Below are 19,664 nucleotides of genomic sequence, written 5' to 3'. Positions count from 1 at the left end.
TGGGGCTCCTTCCCTCCCCAAACTTCCCCTTTCCCCAACCAGATTTTTGGGGACCACTTTCTAGTAAGTCACTTTCACTTGAATCTTCATCTAAGGCCTCTTCCTCGGGAATGGAAGCTGAGACACCTCAAAACTGAGCTCCTGATGTGGAGGGACCAGATCTCACTCATCCTTATCCCAGCACCATGCTAGGCACAGACAACCCACTGGGGAATGTATTTATGAAATTGATTATATGGGTTGAAATGAACTCTCAGTGACATACATCGGTCAGAGAGGGAGAAGAGGTCTCTGCCCCCCCCCCCCCCCGCCCGCCCAGGCACCATTTTCAGGAGGTGCCACTGCCCCCCTTTGACCTTCTCCTTGACCTTTCCAGGACAACTGGACTACCTCCCTCACTGCAGCGGCCACGGCAACTTCAGCCTCGAGTCCTGCGGCTGCGTCTGCAATGAAGGCTGGTTTGGCAAGAACTGCTCGGAGCCCTCCTGCCCCCTGGGCTGCTCCAGCCGGGGCGTGTGTGTGGACGGCCAGTGCATCTGTGACAGCGAATACAGCGGCGAGGACTGCTCCGAACTCCGGTGCCGCACCGACTGCAGCTCCCGGGGGCTGTGTGTGGACGGGGAGTGTGTCTGTGAGGAGCCCTACGCTGGCGAGGACTGCAGCGAGCTGAGGTGCCCCGGGGACTGCTCCGGGAAGGGGAGCTGTGCCAACGGGACCTGTGTGTGCCAGGAGGGCTACGTGGGCGAGGACTGTAGCCAGCAGCGCTGTCTGAACTCCTGCAGCGGGCGAGGACACTGCCGGGAGGGACTCTGCTTCTGCGAAGAGGGCTACCAGGGCCCCGACTGCTCGGCAGGTAGGAAGGGGCGCTCCTGGGGCATTGGCCTGGGTGGCCCAGCAGACTCACTGGAGAGTGGAAGAGAGATGGGAGGGAAGGTGGATTTTAGGCAAAATAATTCCCCATTGGGTTGTGCTCGTTTGCTTTCCGAGAGAGCTGGTTTCTTTGTCAGTCGCAGTGGGTGGGGCAGACTTAAGGGGGAGAAAGGGGAAACCTGAAAAGATCAGGTTCCTGCTGAGAGTTGGATCTTATGCTGAGACTCAACAAAGGCAATGGCAACAGTGACAGCACCCCACTGTCCTTGAGGTGGAGGGAAGGGGAGAGACGGGCCAGGGGACCACCTGAGGCAAGGCCGCTCTGACTCCGAGGGCGTCCAGAGTATCCCCCTTGCTCGCCGCCCTGTCCCAAGACAAGTCTCAACCACCACTCGAAATGGTGGTTAGCCTGTGATTTTGGAGCCTACATATTACAAAGTGTTAATTTATGGAATGGTCTAGTGTCCACATGGGAAAAAAAGTATTTGTATGTAAGGAATGAAATGCAAACAGGAATAAAGCAGTCAAGGCATCAAGCAGAAGCTCACATTCTGACAATCAGTGCAGACTGTTAGAAGGCCGTGACTCACGTTGTTCCAGATGACATGTGGCAAGTTGAAACCAAGCCCATCTGGGGTCTATGGCATGGACACCATACAGAGGTGGTGTCCTAAAACCAGGAAGGAAATCCTGCGGTGGGAAAAATACCAGCATCTCACTGGAGATGACTCTTTAGTCTAAAATCAGATTATTTTTACCATCTCACTATTATTGCTCATCTGCTGACTAAATGTGTGTGTCTAAATAGTACAGATTAAGGGATTGACCTTGATCCGTTTCATCTGCACTTCCATTTGTAACAGTGGGCTGAGAGTGCCCGTGAGGGGATTTAAAATGCAATTTTAAAAAAAACAACAACAACAAACAAACATTTTTAACCTTCCTGATGGGTTGATTCTGGGAATTTTCTGATCAGCCCTCTGGGGAAAGAATGCTGGAAGCCTTTACTTCTTCAGCATCCTCAGTGACTCCCCCTGAGAGAGAAGGCCAGCCAGACCAGGCTCCTGCACTGTGACTTCAACTTAAATTCTATCAAAGTTCATTGGCAGTAACAATAACAACAACAACAAAAACCACGAGTGAGCAAATAATAATGTACTGCTTAGGAAAAAATATTTTCATGTTCCTTCACTTTTTTCCATATTGAATGATTTCATTTAGCCTCCTGGTTTATTTTCTGAATTGAAATATCTTTTTAAAAGTATACTTAGTTTTACACCAGCTGTTGTGAAAGAAAATTTAAACAGAAGTTAAGCCTCGATGTTTCTAGATCTGAAATCACTAGGTGGTTGCTGGGGCAGGGAGGCTGACGCGTGGTCCTGATTCCCACCCACAGGTGAGGCTCCCTGGGCCCCATCTGAGGATGCGAAAGGTCAGCTGGGGTCACTGCTCCGTATGGCTACCCTCTAGTCCACGTGCTTCTGAATGGAATGGCTGTGTTGGACTGTACACCTTGTCATGTTCTACAGGGACAGGTCCCCTTGCAGACAGAATCTTAAATCTGATCCAAGGTCCAAACCGAACTGGAGAGGAGCCCTCCCGGGCATTCAGGGAAGGCGCCACAGCTGTTAGCATAGCTCCTGCTCAACTGGGTGGAGTCCAAACTCTGAGCCCATGTGAACTCCAACACGTCCCCTCTGCGCTGTTGGAGGATCATTTCTGAAGGCCCAGATAAATTACTTCACAGGTTCCCAAAGCGTGTGAGGAGGGACAGTTACATCATCTCCATCTGTTTCTATAGCAACCCGAGCCATCGCTCGCTGTAGGAGGGACTGCTCTCGATGCCTTTTAAACCAAACGCCCGGGTCTCTGCCAGAGACCATGAAGGGCATTGTCTAAAGTGCTGCTTTGCTTGCTCGTGCGTGAGAGGGGGTAGTTATCCTCTGTTGGTCATCTCTGGCCAGGCGCACACACTACAGCGTCACTGCCGCCCTCGCCGACAGGCACGAGGTGAAAACATGGAGAGCCACAAAACCGACGTCCTCGCAGGCCACTCTTCCCACTCTGCTGGGGCGCAGGAAGCCCACCCGCCTGTTGTGTGGGTTTCATTCTGAGGCCCCAGGCCGCTAGAGGCTGAATGCAATTGAGTGTTGGCCAGGACATCGTACTGGACTCCCAGCCTTGGTCTTTGCTCGTAGTGGGCCATGGAGCGAAATCACAACCGTCCTGCCTGTTCTCTGGCCACGTGAAGATAATGGCACAATAAATTCATGAATAGGAGCTCTTAAAACAGGCCTCAGAAAGAAGCTGCTCTGGGCTCCTCATTCCCCAGATTTAAAAAGCAGCAGTTCAGAGAGACAGATTCTTCCAGGGCCAGACAGCTAATGGATGGCAGGGCGAGAATGAGAACCCTGGTCGCCGACCACCTTCTAGCACTCTTTAATCCTCTCTGGGATGCCGAGTAGAGAGGAATTGAAAAATAAAAATGTGAAAAGCCACATACGCAAAGAAATAGTTTCTTGATATGAAAGCCAAGCTCTGTCAAATGATAAAAAGAAATCAGATGTTGGAACCAATTATTCACGCCTCCCCCAGTGCAGCAGGTTAATGCGGGAGCTGGCCAATGAGTGAACAGGATGAAAGAACCAGCAGAGCAGGGTCCCCGGACTTCGTCAGACCCGTGGGGATCCATCAACGTCAGCCTCTGCCTCTGCCTCTGCCAGCACCCCAGCCAGCCCTGCCTTTGGCACCTGAAATCACTCGTTGGAGCAAAACACTTCACGCAACTAATCTAGGTGCAACACTGATGCAAATCTACAAGGGAAACAGCATGGCATCTTTGCAGATATGCAACTCCATTCCTCAAACCAGTTTTTTTACCTTTTTTTGTTATGTTAATCCTCACCCAGGGATATTTTCCCATTGATATTTAAAGAGAGTAGAAGGGAGGGGGAGAGACACAGAATGGAACCCTGGGCCCTTCAGTCCACGGGCTGACGCTCTATCCACTGAGCCAAACCAGCTAGGGCCCAATTTATTCCCTTTTAATCACCCTCTCTTCCCCAGGTTTCAAGGTTGGAACCCCAGAAAGTAAGACTCACACTGCTTTGCACCCACCCTAAATTCACAGCATCAAGGCACATGGCTCCTTTATAGTTTGCTTTATAGTTTAGTACCATTTCATTTCATAGGAATTACTGACACCCAGTGCACACAGCTCCTGCCAGTTTCAAGGCAAGTGGGGACCATCTCATCAGAAGGAGAAGCAGTGCCTACCACGAGCCTCGGGTCCCAAGATAAAAACTTGCCAGGTTAAGTTGTCAAGATAAAAAATCCTTCTGCACCTCCTTTTTACTTTAAAATCCCCAAATGCTCGTCTGGGATCATCCTCTGTTGGCATCCTCTGTAGCTTTCTTTTGGGGAAGAAGGAACCAAAAAGGAATACTGACTTGTCCCAAAGGCCCCAAGAGCTGCTGGTGCCGGGAAATTGGGAAGGGCCATTCCTGTCACTGTGGGAGGGGATGTCCCGCAGAGGAAGCCTGGAATCGGTGTGAGTCACAGGACGCAGGCACTAGACCCATTTTTAAAAGAAGTTTCTACGATAAGCAGAGTCTGGGATTCACCCGCTAAAGAACAGTCTGAATTATTCTCCAACCTGGTTTTCCTTTGGAGGGCTGTGTATACATGAAAGAAGACATCCGACACCACCGTGACCTGGTCTACAAACTGGCGGGGAAAGAACACTCGTAGACAATCTGGATTTGAGAATCAATTCTGCTGTAACCCACCTCCTGGGCTTTTGCAAGTCCCTTAACCTAGGCCTTAGTTTCTCCATCTGTAAGGCTGAGATCATTGTAGCTACACGATCTGCTTCACTTGGGCTGCTATGGACAGATTTTTAAAAATTCTAGTTAGAATGTGTGTCTGAACATGTTTTATGGAGTCGGAAAGGTTTCCTTAAACCAGAGGTCGCCAACCTTTCAGACCTCACGACCACCAGTGGTCTGCGGACCACCAGTTGGCGAGCGCTGTTATAGACTGTGAAATGCTATGCTGCTGCAAAGGCGTGGTCTTGACTGGCTGAAAGCTTAGACCCATTCTGCCTGGTTCAAACCATAGCTTCTGTGTCTGCTGAGTTTTGTTTCTCATCTATAAAATAGGGGTAATAATGATATATGTCCCACAGTGTTGGTGAGAGGATTTAGCATTGCTCCTGGTGCATAATAAATGCTTACTATAGTCATGCAAACTACTCAAAGGTTCTATAGATCAATTCTTTTATTCCCCCTTGGTCCAGGCGTTATTCTGTATGCACTATACACAATGTGCTTAGTGCAGTTTAAACTTCAATAATGTCAGAATTAGAAATGATATGAGCTTATTATCAATTATCATTTGAAAGTATATTTAAATTTCATTGACACTTAGTTTTATACATTTAAAGAATAAATTTTTAATGTTTTGTTTTGGAGGAAGCTCTGTTGCTTAGACTGTTTTACACAATGAACAGTTTGGGGCAAAAGCAATCAAAGCAGATACTCAACATTGCAAATATATGGTCCTAATGTCCATCCTAAGAGTCTGGGCTCCTCTTGGCCACTACCGAGGATTTGAGGGTGCACATGTGAGCACAACAGAGGGGCGGGGGGGGGGGGGGGGGGCGGGGCGGGCAGGCACGTTCCACACACAAATCCTGTGAACAATAGCCGGCTCAGTCCTACACTCTTGTAAAAAAGAAAAAGTGAGAATTCTTGGAGGAGAAATTCAAAACCAATGGCAACTTTTGAACTAACTAAAGCTTCCATTACATATAAATTTGTAAGTTAATTATAACTATTTAAATATTGGCCCAATCTTTGATTTCATCTATGAGCACCAACTGCAGGCACACGAGAATTATCCTCTTAATTGGTCTTAAAGGTTCAATTATTTAATACCACATTCCTGGTGAATCTTTACTTCCCAAGAGAACAATACATGAAAGGCTATTTCTAAGAGGTTTAATCTTTGGTGATTCTTTGATTAGCATTTGAACAAGAGAGTAAAGCAAAACCCTCAAGAATGCTTCTTTATCATCATCCCCAAGATCAAGGCTAATAAAAATTAGCTTAAGTTACATTTCTTTCAAAACTTCAAGTCTCTTTTTAGCAGAGAAAATGATACAATAAAGCATTGTATGTCTTTAGCTGTCCATGGTATCCAAGACTTACTGTTTGGGCTTCTTATTGTCTACAAAACAACCAGGAATAAGCCTTTATTTCCACTTGCAAAATCAAACATTGTCTTCCAAGGTAATTTGGTGACAACTTATTAAACTACCAAACAATTTAGCCACTGGTATGCTGTTAAGTATCTAATAACTGAAGAAAAAAATGAAAATTCTTGCTTTATAACATTTGCCAATTTCTTTGGTGTAAATACTCCCTCTGTGGCCAATTTCAAACTACCAACATGACATCACTACACATGGAGTTGGCAATAGCTGTGCAGTAGAACACAATTATATAGCATTGCCACCAGAGAGACACAACACATGTACATTACCTCAAGGGCATAGAAAATAGTAAAATGTAGCGAAATCATTTGAAACTGATGAATTTTGAGTATTTATTATCTTTGTTTGTAATATAATTTACTTAATTCTGAGTTTATATTTAATCATTCACAATGGCTCTATTTAACAACTGTCTTGCAAAATTCCGGAGAATTTGACCAGCGACTTTCAGGAGTCAGTAGGAGCTGATTCCAGCACACCACTGACTCAGGGCCCCATGGAGGTGGGAAAAGTAAGCACAGAAAGAAAAGAACCTGCCCCGAAAGGGCATTAGAAATCACCCAGCCATTGAGCTGAGCAGAACATTGAAAAAGGGGACCTGGGGTGAGATGTGAGGGAGAAAGGTGAGTCGAGGATGGGGAAGGCAGTCCTCTGAGCTCATGCTATCTATGTATTGCCTCCCGGTAGCTGCCCCTCCAGAGGACTTGCGAGTGGCTGGTATCAGCGACAGGTCCATTGAGCTGGAATGGGACGGGCCGATGGCAGTGACGGAATATGTGATCTCTTACCAGCCGACGGCCCTGGGGGGCCTCCAGCTCCAGCAGCGGGTGCCTGGAGATTGGCGTGGTGTCACCATCACCGAGCTGGAGCCAGGTCTCACCTACAACATCAGCGTCTATGCTGTCATTAGCAACATCCTCAGCCTTCCCATCACTGCCAAGGTGGCCACCCGTACGTACCATTTCCCCGTCCTGCTTCATTTTTCTTTTCTCCTCCATGAGATCATGGGCATTCATGATAGTACGCAGTGTCTTTTCTTAATTCTTCGGGGATGCCTGCAATAGTCATTGCTCTTGAGGGGACAAGCTTCCAACATGACCCCCTTGGGAAAGGGTATGACATTACAAAGGCACTTCGATTAAGAGGGTTTCCAAACTCAGGCAGCTTCCATCAATTACAGAACCAAAGGACAAAAAGTACTTTATTGAGCTCTGTCTTGTTCTAAGCTAGATCTGAATAGAGGTCAAGGGAAGTTATGAGGATTCTACAGACTTTAATTCTAGTTAGAGATTAAAACCAAGAGATCTGAAATGGGATATATGATAAGCATTGCTAAATGGTGTGTTATAGATGGTAAGTATATAACATAGTGGGAAAAAAAAATCTTCTTTAATACCTCATCTGGTAACACCCACCTCTCATAGAGAGGTGGCATAATTTCCTAGTGGTCTTTTGTTTAACAAAATATCCTGATAGTCCTTTTTTATTATAAAAGTTGAGGCTCTAGAACAGGGGTGGGGAACGTTCAGCCCAAGGACTGTATAAGGCCTGCAAAATCATTTGGTCTGGCCCTGCCAAGGCATTGGGGGTGAGTTAATTAAACATTTGACTAAATGCAGCAGGCTAATTTTTAGGTTGATAATTTTATATGGCCTGCACATGATGTTATAAATATCCAAATGGCTCTTGGCAGAAAAAAGGTTCCCCACCCCTGCTCTAGAACATAGTTTAGAAATTTCTATGGGGAGAAAAGAGAGAGAGAGAGAGCAAATAAACTGCTCTCCATAAGAAATGGACGTTTTCCTTTTTAATTTATAACAAGGGAAAACTATAGGTGTGTCTCTATATTCTGTATGTTTAGTTCAACACAGACAAATTTTAGAAGATTGCATACCAACTATTAACATAGACTATATTAAGGAGGAGACTGGGAAGGAGTTAGGAAGTCGCTGTTATTTTTTTCTCTTTATACACCTCTGACTTCTTAAATCATCATTTCCAATGCCACTTCCCAACTCTTGGACACCAGCTCAATTCTGACACTACCTGGAGTTAGTGTCAGATCCCACAGGTTTAGGCTCAGTCTCCGGGGATGGCCCCCACTTCAGGTCCTAGCTTGTCATCAGTACTTCTGACCCCCTGGCTATAAACTCAGGGGGTTCCTACAGCCCCTCCTTAGATTTGATAATTAATGATGACAACTCACAGAACTCAGGAAAGTGCTTTACTTATCAACTTATTATAAAAGACACAACTCAGGAGCAGCCAGATGAAGAGATACGTAAGGCAAGGTATGTAGGGGAGGGGCATGGAGCTTCCATTGCCCCCTCGAGCACCCCACCCTTCCAGCACCTCCATGTGTATACCCCCTGGAAGCTCTCTGAGCCCCCCATGTTTGGGGTTTCTTATGGAGAGTTGATTATGGAGGCATGATTGATTAAGGCATGGAGGTTGGGAGTGTGGCTGAAGGTTCCAACCCTCCCATCATGTCTTGGTTTTTCCAGAGACGGGCTAGCTGGGGGCCCAGCCGCCAGTTATCTCATAATCACACAAAAGATCTTATTAGTCCAGAGATTCCAAGTGTTTTAGGGGCAGTGTGCCAGAAACCAGCGACAAAGACCAAATATTTATTTATTTTTAATTTTTATTGTGGAAACTATTACATATGGCCCCTTTTCCCCCCATTGACCTCTTCCAGCCTGTCCCCGCCCCCAACCCTAGGCCCTCACCACCCCATTGTCTGTGTCCATGGGTTATGCATATATGCATACAAGTTCGTTGGTTGATCTCTTCCCACCCACCCACCCTTCCCTGCCTGCCCTCTGAGGTTCGACAGTCTGTTCCATGCTTCTGTGTCTCTCGGTCTATTTTTGTTCATGATGTCACAGAGATGTTAGCAGTAGCACAGAACCAGAACAAGGGGTGACCATGAACCATAAGCCCTTGGGTCGTAAATGAGACTTATCACCAAATATGAGCTAAGAGATCGGGGCCCATTTTATGTTCGTCTCAAATAACAAGATGGTACTTGGGTAACAAATACTATGAAAGTTCAGAAAATGGTGTGGTCAAAGGAGAAAGAGTTGGGTTGGAGGTTTCCCGGAGTTCTCAGGATTTGGACTGAACTTTGAAGGATGCAAGGATAGAGACAGGCAGAGGGGACAGGATTTAAGAAATCCTCTTGTCCCTTGCTTTTCAGTTGACAAATATCCTATTATCATGTTGGACCCTTCTTGTGAATGATTGTTAACGTGCCTGTAATTAGCTCTGTTTCTCTGTTTATATCTGACCTTTTTTCCCCCCAATTCCTCTGGTGCCTGAGAACTAGTCTTAAATATCCACAGTGATGGTGGAGAGACAGGTCCTCATCTGCGCTGTCCCCACCTTGCCCCGGGATGAGTCACCACAGCAAGCGCCTGGCCCAAGTCCCACGCACGTGCCTCTGGTCCTCGTGCGCATGCAGTGATGAGCTTTCCATCTCCTGGGGCGTTTCTTATGCCAAGTCAAGGCATCCCCTCAGGCAAGCTCCCAGGTGACAAGGACAAAATCATGTCAAGGCACCTGACGTGCCTTCAAGTGGGTTCAGAATCAGCCCTGCCTTTTAGCCAAGAGACCTGAGGGAGCTTCTACCAGGAAGGAGGAGACTATCCCGGGAGGGGCAAAGCTGAAAGGGAAGCAGGCTCCCCACAGAACTGAGAAAAGGCACGCGGGCATATTCCAGGGCTGGTGATGGGAACTGCACAGGGCGAGCATGCTGCCACCTCACTGACCTGTCCATGTGTGTGTCCGTGTGTGTGTGCGTGTGCATAGGAAAAGAGGGAGAGAAAGAGAAGAAGAAAATAACGAGGTAAGGGAGGCCACGGTGATGAGGGAGAAAAGAGAGAAATGATAAAGGAACCACTGGAGAAAAGGAGCAGATAGTCAAATAAGAGCAAAAACCCCAGGATCTGCTCTTCTCCCTTGTGTGTGACTTTGCTTTGCTTATGAAATGGACAGTTCAGGCCATCCTGCACTGGGTGGTTTGAGCTAACAAAATATTCTTCCTGCCCATCAGAGGGTCAGGGAAAGCATCCTTGTCTTCATTCTGCAGTGGGCATGGTCCACACCTCTGGTCAACTCACTGTGCCTCCCTCTTCCTGGGTGTGAAATGGGAACACTCAGCCATTCTATTGCCTCTCTGGAATCCTTAAAGCCGCCAAAGATAGTGTTCAGGTTCTCCAAAAAGGGCATTATGTTAAATGCCAAGATTTACCACATTAGTAAGGGAAGGAAAGTGTGACTTTTGTACTTCAATAATAACATGACTAGAAAGCATAAGCAAGTATTTATTAGATTGGGTTTGTTACGTTTTCATGTATTCCACCAAGACTTGGCACCAGCCCAACCCTGCACCTGGGACCCACTGTGTGTGTGTGATAAGATTGGCATGGGGGGAGCACACCCAGCAAGAGCCCCCGGAGATGCTCTGTGTCCCTGCCCGGGACCCTGTGACACGGTCCCCACATTGTTGTGTTCCAGATCTCTCCACTCCTCAAGGGCTGCGGTTCAAGACCATCACAGAGACCACCGTGGAGGTGCAGTGGGAGCCCTTCTCCTTCTCCTTCGACGGGTGGGAGATCAGCTTCATTCCAAAGGTAACCCCACCTGTCAGCCCGCTACATGGCCTTCTGTCCACACCCTCCAGGTGGGATCTGGGACAGCAAGGAGAAGGCACTGGCCCATAGCTCTCTACACCACTGAGGACACAAAGGGATGTTCTGTGGGTGTCTGGGCTGTACGTGTGGTGAGGAAACAACCAGCAAGAATGACCCTGAGCCCAGCATGCTGGCTTGAGGTGACAGAGGATGGATGTGGGAAGCAGCCACCAGCCCCAGCTCTCTGCTCAGAAAGCTCTGGGGTTTCGCAGACTGTGATTAGTGAGTCTGAACACCTTACCTTCTGAGAGCTGGGGTTTCTCTTTAGGACTTAAAAAAGCCACCTGAGCCAGTCACGTGGTCAGCCCCACTTTATTCTGTGCACACAGATGCACCAGAGTCTGCTTGCAAGGCTTCTGTCTCTCACGGTTAGAGGTGCAACACAAAAACACCTTTCATGACCTATTAATTGAGCAAAAGTTCCCTTAAACAAATTACATCATTCGTCTTTGAGTTAAAAGTATCCCAAGATGCGTTTCTGTTCAGTAAAGTAATACTTTATTTTCTTAATCCTAAAACGAACGTTTCCGCGTTGCCAGCGGTACCTGACTAGTTGTGGTTTTCCAGGGTTTGTTGACCCTACTGATGTTCTTCCTACTGTATCACTCATGGGGATATAATGTTTAATCAGACTCCTTCCCTCTGGCTTCATCTTTCAATGTCAAAGAGCAGTTTTTCTGTCATTCATCAGACTTAATGATACATGACACATTGTTGGCTAATAAGACTGTGATTTCACCATTCTTAGAGGCATGAGCTGTTGGAGCTACAAAAGACCTTCAAGTTCACAGAGTAGACCCTTCATTTTACATCCAGTTCCCATAGTTTATAGAGACGAAGACTCTGTGAACTTAAACTTGCACAGCTAGTTGGTGGCAGGCTTAATCCGGGAGCCCAGGTGTCCACAGCTCTGTCCACTAATCCAGGAGGCCCCCCGCTGCCATGTGGATGTAGTCATGTCATAGCAACCTAAATACATCCAAACAGACATTCTGTACAAATATTTTATTATATATATTATTTGTGTTCAAATGACCAGTAAAGTATGATGGGTAGATGAGTTTATAATATGCAGAGAAAATCACGCCACCCTACTGCTCAGGCAAGAAAAAAAAACTGTGCCAGGCTTGCCTGTTTTACATCCAACATGTGACAAGAGGTGCTGGCTAGGGCATGCCAAGGTCAAACACATGGCCACAGAGAATAACTGTGTGATCTGTGGGTTGGGGCCACTGAGTGGCATGTGTCACACTGATTTCCAAGAATTTGTCTCTGAGGAACATACAGGGCACTCTGGTAGCATGAAAAGAGACCCAAGAATAGGAGAGAGGGGCAGTGCCACAGAAAAGTCCTCTTGTTCCCTCAATTTCCAGGGACACACATAGAAAATGTATAATAGATAGACAGTTAGGTAGGTAGATAATCAATCTGGGACCCCACGTCATCATGTTGATCTTCCTCATATTCCCTTCTACCATTTTGTCTCCTTCCTCTCTCCTTTGTATTATTCTTTGTCCCACACTTCCTTTTTCTCTTCTCTGTACTTATAGTCGGTTGTGTCACTGACTCCTAACACATCTGGGTGAAGAAGAAACAAGACATTGACAAATTTGCACCCTGAGTAACACCATAAGAAACTCTAGACGCAGCAAAATATAACTCTGCCTCATTAAAAATATCTGCAAACATCTTAGTTTGGAAAGTGTGTGTGTGTACACAGAGCTGTTTACACTCATATGCAACTCTTCTAAATAGCCAAGGACATGCTCATCAAGATGAATGCTAACTGTAACCATCAACCTTCTCCTCTTTGGCAAAAGCCAAGCTACATCACCTCATGGCTAATTTGTATTGGCAAATTCAATAGACTCGGGAAAGGCCAAAGAAATGTTCTTAAAAATTTGCCAGAGCCTCCTAGAGTGGTAGCCTTCTCCCTGAGCCTGGTGAGACTCGTCCCTGGCCCCAGACACTCCGCTGTCCTCGTGGAGGGGAGAGGAGGAGTCCCCATTTTTAAATCACAATTCACAAACAATGGAACACTTTTCTCTCCCAGTGACTCTTGTTTTCTCTCCCTTCCCCGACCCAGAACAATGAAGGAGGAGTCATTGCCCAGCTCCCCAGCGATGTCACATCCTTCAACCAGACAGGGCTAAAGCCTGGGGAGGAGTACATTGTCAACGTGGTGGCCCTGAAGGAGCAAGCCCGGAGCCCCCCCACCTCTGCCAGCGTGGCCACCGGTGAGTGCCTCCTGCTTTTCTCCCGAGGCTACCCCTGGGTCACTCACAAGGAATAACTACAGACTTGTCAGAGACGTAGAGACAAAGGGGGCGAGGACATCTCCCAGAGCTGAGAACAACATTGGTCCTGGAGATGGAGATCCTCTGCCAGATGCTAAGCAGAACCTTTCCTTATTGCAAGCATAGGAATTGGAGAGTTTTCTGTGGGGAAATTCTTTTAAGATGTCAGTGTGTTTCTCCCAGTCTTACTCAAGAGATCTCATTTGTCAGCTCCTAGTATCTGAGCTTTGGAACCTACATGAGATTTAGATAAAGTCATCCAACCCTTCTTAATTCACTTTACAACGATAAATAATAAGAACTCCGTCATTGACTTGACATGAGGATTAAATCAGATAACGCATGGAAAGTAATCCGCACTGTGTTGGTGAGAGTGAGTGCTCAATACCTGGTATATACACATGTACTCAGAGCACACACTTAGACGTGAGAGTGTAGAAAGCATCATTAAAGACCAGGAGTGTATGTTGGGTCACTGTTCAAGGTGAACTTAAGTTTATTATTTTCTCCCCACAATTCATCTCATGCAAGATCATTATTTCTAGGTTTGATTCATTCACTGCATCGTGTTTTGCCTTATCATTTCCTTGGCTAACAAAGGCTGTAAATTAGCAATTATAATGCATATGTGTGTGCCCTCTCCAAGAACTTTTCAAAAGTTATAAATAGCATCTGGTATCATTTTTGTTCTGATTTTAGGGATGGGAGAATTGAGATTGGAAGGTTAAGCAACTTCCCCTGTGAGTAAATGAGATAGGCGAATATTGGTACAGCTTTCTTTTTCATAAACAGAAATTGACACTGAAGAAAGCCAGTCAGGAGTCCAGGGCAAAGGCCGAGTTGGCCAGAACAGGGAGCCACAAGGCTATGTAATGAGACACGTTGCGTTAGTGATTCATGCTTTGCTCATTGGATCCACACTGAGCAGTATCAGGTGCTGAGGCTTATGCGCGATAGAGAAAACACTGGTGAAAAATGTTGTGGAATAGGTTATGTTCCATCAGAGCACTGGGGTTCCATGGCAGCATCCCGAGGCCAGGACCAGGGGACATCCAGGCCTCTGACCACTCTCTCTCCAGGCGCCCCATACCCGCTGACCACGGCAGCTTCACTGTCATCTCTTGTACATATTTACAGTCATTTAAGAGTTTTTGCTTTAAGAAGAGCATTCCCCCTCCCAAAAAGAGGCTTTTAAACCAGAGTTCTAGTCCAAATATGTTTTAGAAGAAACTGCACAGCCATGAAGCCTGCAAGTGCTCTGCAGGAATCTCTCCAGATGCCGGGCGGGCTCCACATCTTTGTTCCCCAAGGTTATCTGGAGCCTGAAGTTGACCTTTTCATCGTGTGTGTAGATTCTCCTTTCTGGTGTGGAATGTTCCTTCCTGTGATTGGATAGTAAGAAAGCGTTAGTAGGAAGCAAACGACTATGAGGAGGCGATGTTTCATCAGAGGGCCCAGGATATACAGTTGCAGAATGTTTTTCTTCCGAAGTATAGGGTGTCCCCCAAAAATGTATACCCACACTTTGAATAATTATAAAGGCAGCATTTATTAAAATACATTTTATTTTCAACGTTGAGCTATCAGCTGTTACAGTGTGTATACATTTTTGGGGAAACCCTGTATTGACAGCACTTACAGAAGGTAGTCCAACCCCACCTTGGTCTTCTCCTCAAGCCACATTTTTACATTTGCAGGATTTTTTGGTTTGAAAGTTTCTTAAGAGGAAAATGCAGAGCTCCAGACCTGAAAATGTGTGGTAAAGCTAGGGAGAATTTTTTTTTTCCAAAAGGAAAACATCCTAGTTAATATTTTGGCTTTGTGTTCAGAGTCATGAAGAACTGGAAAGAAGAATAATTATTCCAGTTTACTTTCTGAGTAAGACCTGTGTTTGTTTAGAATTGAGGGCCCAAGTTGAAAGCAAGCTGACCCCTCCTGGCTGGGATGGGATAGTTCAAGGAAGTGGCCAAGGAAGGGAAGAATCCTAGAGCAGAGCGGCTGCAGAAAGGATGGTTGCTCCCAACCCTGTCTGCTATTTTTAGAAAATGATTGTTTAATTATTTCCTTCTGCTAAGGTCTGACCTACACTAACCCCCTCCTGCGAGGCTCCAAGGCCTCATCAGGCTCTCAGGCTGGCTTCTCGCAGGCAGGTCATTTTGGGAATGCAAATTACAAGACCTCCTGCAGCTGGAGCACTCAGCTACACAGTCACACTCTCACGGGGACAATGCGTTAAGCCTAGGGTTTGGGGGATGGAAAGAGTTGAAGGACAAAAGCCTTACATGGTTATTTGTGTTTCTGTGACATCTTTCTTCCCCAAGAAGTTCCAGTTCATTGAAACACTTCCCCTTCCTTCTCCTACATACAGGGGATCACCCATCTATTCCTCCCATTCATCCAATGCCCATCTCCTCAGTGACTACTATGTTTCAGGCATTATGCCTATACAGCAGCTAGGAGACCATTTTTAAATGGCCCAGCTTATCTAAAACCCCTAAATACAGCAAGCCTAAAACATCTGGATGTGTTCTGTTCAATCACATTGTTATCCCAGATATGAAAAACTGCATTTTAACTCCAAACAAGGTGGCACCAAAATGGTCTGCCGATTTTTATTTGGGCTGTTTGTTGCTAGACCCCAAATCCTAAGCTGCGTAATAGAGGACAGGACCGGGCTAGACCCAGATACGGGTGGGGCGACCAGGGAAAGGCCCAGCTTGGCAAGACTGGGAGGCTCAGGTCGGACTGAGACCATGCCAAGGGAGACGCTCCATCCTGGAGGCAGCAGGAGGTGGTCCAGCGTGGCAGGTGACAAACCAGTCTCAGGGCTCTGGTAACGAGGAGGAAAACTTTCTTAACTAGCTGAGGCAGGAAAGAGAACTTACCAGAAGGACAGTGTCTCATGGAACCCCCAGGGCCAGAAATGCATGGGGGGCCTCATGAAAGACTTGAACAGGAAAATGGAAAATTGGGAATGGAGTTACTGTCTCTATCTAGTCGCTCCTCTCTGCTTCTCTCTATACTTCTGCTCCTAAAACTCTGTCCCCAGTTCCCATGGGGATTCTCTGCAACACCAGCGGGGTGTCCGGTGTCCTGCAACTAAGCTCCATCCTCTCTGCCCAGGGTGAGTGTCGGCCACCACAGGGCGAGGGCTCAGTCCGCAAGGCTGGCCTCCACTTTAGATGCCAATCGCTCTCATGGTCACACTCAGCTAAGCAGAGTCTCTGGTCCTAATTCCAAACCCTTGAACAGTATTAACAGCAATCAGCTCCAGGCACTGAGTAATTCAAAGCAGGCCTGGTGGCCTTGCAGACATACCATGGGGAGTGAAGACCATTTTCCATTCTCCTCACCAGTCCTTTCTCTCTCAATTTTCCTCCTGTATTCTCTCACCTTCTCCCACACCCATCGTCTAATTCAATGTGAACAGGATGAATGGTGGACCCCCTAGGAAAGCAGCCAGGTTTTCGAGGGTAACACCACCCCCTCAGCTGCTCAGTGCCAGAGTCCAGGGCTCATGAGGGGCTACATGTGACTGCAGTGCCCTTCTGGCTCAGGAATGTGCAAGAGCAGGTGGGGAAATAGCCCACAAGAGACTGGTCCAAAACCCAGGTCCTCTTTTGTCAGAAGAGCACGTTTCCCCAGAAGGCACGTCCATGTCAACAATGCAAATGCCTGTTGGCTGTCGGTAGCGTCTCAGCAGCTGTGTTGACTGCGTTGTTCGCATGGCTGAGCAGGGACGTCTTTTGGATACTCGTGATGCCCCGTTTGGCAACTGTGTTGGAAATCTCAGGTGTTTAGACGAGGCTGATAATTTCATAGATCTTTCCTCAGAGCTGGGCGCTGGGGCTCACGCCAGAAGCTCAGTTCTCTGTTCAGACAGAAGCAGCCCTGGCCCTCTCAAGCCAGCCAGACAGAAAAAACAGCCTGGTGACAGGAGATTCAGGAGAACTGAATTCCAGTGCCAGTTACCCTGTTTCCAAACTGCATCCTCCGAAAAGAGATGTCTCCTTATGTGCCTCCTTCTCCCCATCTGTGAAATGGGATCATAACACCCATCCCTTCCCTGACTGACCAGGCTGATGTAAGGAGAAGGGAGAGAGCTCGTTTCTCAAACGTCCTTGTTTGATCCTTCTCCTGCAGTCATTGACGGGCCCACGCAGATCCTGGTGCGAGATGTCTCCGACACCGTGGCCTTCGTGGAGTGGACCCCCCCTCGAGCCAAAGTCGATTTCATCCTCCTGAAGTATGGCCTGGTGGGCGGGGAAGGCGGGAAGACCACCTTCCGGCTGCAGCCTCCCCTGAGCCAGTACTCAGTGCAGGCCCTGCGTCCCGGCTCCCGCTACCAGGTGAGCGTCAGTGCCGTCCGCGGGACCAACGAGAGCAAAGCCTCCACCACCCAGTTCACGACAGGTAAGGCTGCGGCGGGGCGGAGGTGGGGACGGGATGAGCCAGCGGTGGTACTGTCATGGCAAGAGCGGTATTCGGGGGTGAGAGGATGTGTGCTGGGGCACCCAGGTCACCATGGTCATTGCAAGAAGGAAGTGTGGCGTTTCGGGGCCCCTGGTGACACTGTGTCACAGTGGAGGGCCACGCCGTGCACCCATGGTGGGAGCGTGTGTTCTCATCCCGCCCGTTACCAGCCAGACCTGGGACCTGCTCTAAGTCTCATCCCATGGCCTCAGCTATCTTGTTTGTAAACTTTGTTTTGAAGATGGTTACACGTCCCTATTACGAGCCCAAATGGCAGTTCGGGGAGAGCTTGGGGAAGGCGCCCCTTTATTGCTGCTTGTAGAGATTGTTGTAATACTTCTGTAAGTCCATCATGACTGCACGGCATGATGGCACCCCCTGGACTTGGGAGAAGCCGCACTGTCCCACTGGAAGGGCCCTTGCCTGAGATCCTGTGTCTGCCATTCGTTCGTCAGTGTGACCTCGAGGGCTAGGGCAGGCTGGCTCCCTCCCACGGACAGCAGGCAGAGTGAAGCGGGTCAGTGTCCCCATCTTGTGATGACCCCATCCCCTCAACCCCCAAAACTGTCGGGACTCTTAAAGAGCTTCACCAACAGCCGGGAAAGGCCAGGCCTCTAGGGGACCTGCTCCCCGACTCTCTCGGAGCCCATGGCTGGACTCCACCCCACCCAGGTGCCGATCAGACTTGTTACTGAACACACCGCGGCAACCCAAAATCACTCAGGGCCTCGCGTGCAGAGCAACCTCCACAGGGGCCCTTCGGGTGAATTCAAGGTCAGCCCTTCCTGCCCACCCCACACACACAACACTGCCTGCTCAGGTGCTGGGCTCCCCTGGGCCTCAGTACTGCATTCCTTTCACAACTTAAAACAGGTTTTGTTTGAAACATGGTTTATTTGTGCTTTGCTCGGATAAGGAGTTCAAAGAGGCAGAAAAGGGGATGAGAGCCCTTGAGCAGCAGATGAAAAGCAAATGCTTGATGTTTAGGTTGACAAGATGGAGGCAGGATTGGCTGGTGGCCCAGAAAAATTCCAATCAAGACGATTACATTCTGCTTCCGGGAAGCGGCCCTGAGTTTCGGTTCATTGTCGCACGATTCTCTGTTGCGGGTTGCCTGGCAGATTGGCAGATGTTAGGAGGCTGCCTTCGCAGTGCGGCCTCAGCCCGCACCTCCAGCCTGCCCCTCTCTGCTCCGGGGTGCAGGGGCGTGGGGAGCATGGGGGTAGGGAGAGTGAGCAGCTTTGCCCATAAGCCCTCAGAGCCGGGGGTTGGCAGGTGCCAGCGGAATGATGAGAGTGCCCGGCCCCTCGCGGTAGGGCCCTCCGTCATTTCAGAACTCCGCTTAAATTCACATTAGCCAAAGTGCTTTTCCAGGTGATGGCTTCGACACCAGGCGAGCACTAATTGCACAGACAATTAAAACAGCGATTTGCTTCCTGCGCGGTGAGTGGGATATTAGAGCTGCTCAGAAAAAGCAAAGCGCTCAGATGGAACCTCGCCGAGGCCATCGGCGAGAGAGCACCAGCCCGGGGACACTAGAGGCCCATCTCTGCACCTCCCTGCCCCACCGTGGCTCTGGTTCTAGTTTCAAGAAGTTCCTGGGACCCTTTCTGCCTGGGACCCCTCCCTCTGAGCACATCCCGCAAGGCACTGAACGCAGCCACCACGGCGTTTGGCCAACCTGCGGCTGCCGCTTTACTGAATGCACAAACCCCTGTTGAACGCTGTTGTGAGTTGAATTGTGTCCCCTACAAAGATGTGGAAGTCCTGACACTCAGTACCTGTGTATGTGACCTAATTTGGTTGATCGAATAAGAGGAGGTCATTAGGATGGGCCTTATGCCAATATGACTGTGTCCTTGGGAAAGGGGGGAATTTGGACCCAGATGGACATGCATACACGGAGAACGCCATGTGAAGATGAAGGCAGAGAACAAGCCAAAGGTTGCAGGCAAACCAGCAGAGAGAGGCACGGGACAGATTCTCCGTCGCAGCCCTCAGAAGGAAACAACCCTGCCAACGCCCCTCTCAGACCTCTAGTCCATGGGACAAGAC

The 19,664-nt window shown here is 48.2% G+C and overlaps 1 protein-coding gene across 1 annotated transcript in view; it reads left to right on the top strand.

Moving 5' to 3' along the window:
• The window catches only part of TNR (tenascin R), a gene marked incomplete at its 3' end in the record, with an annotated part of 73,894 nt that overhangs the window by 18,423 nt on the left and 35,807 nt on the right, over positions 1-19,664 (top strand). Inside the window, exons 3-7 of the mRNA XM_079760536.1 lie at positions 377-853; positions 6,833-7,096; positions 10,664-10,779; positions 12,926-13,076; positions 17,280-17,549. Coding sequence (XP_079616662.1) covers positions 377-853; positions 6,833-7,096; positions 10,664-10,779; positions 12,926-13,076; positions 17,280-17,549 — 1,278 coding nt within the window. The remainder of the gene's footprint in view (positions 1-376; positions 854-6,832; positions 7,097-10,663; positions 10,780-12,925; positions 13,077-17,279; positions 17,550-19,664) is intronic.

The sequence above is a fragment of the Cnephaeus nilssonii genome, assembly GCF_951640355.1.
Source record: "Cnephaeus nilssonii genome assembly, chromosome: 21".
Classification (NCBI taxonomy): domain Eukaryota; kingdom Metazoa; phylum Chordata; class Mammalia; order Chiroptera; family Vespertilionidae; genus Cnephaeus; species Cnephaeus nilssonii.
Note: the sequence above shows the minus strand (reverse complement) of the source record. Positions and strands in the feature narration are given on the sequence as shown.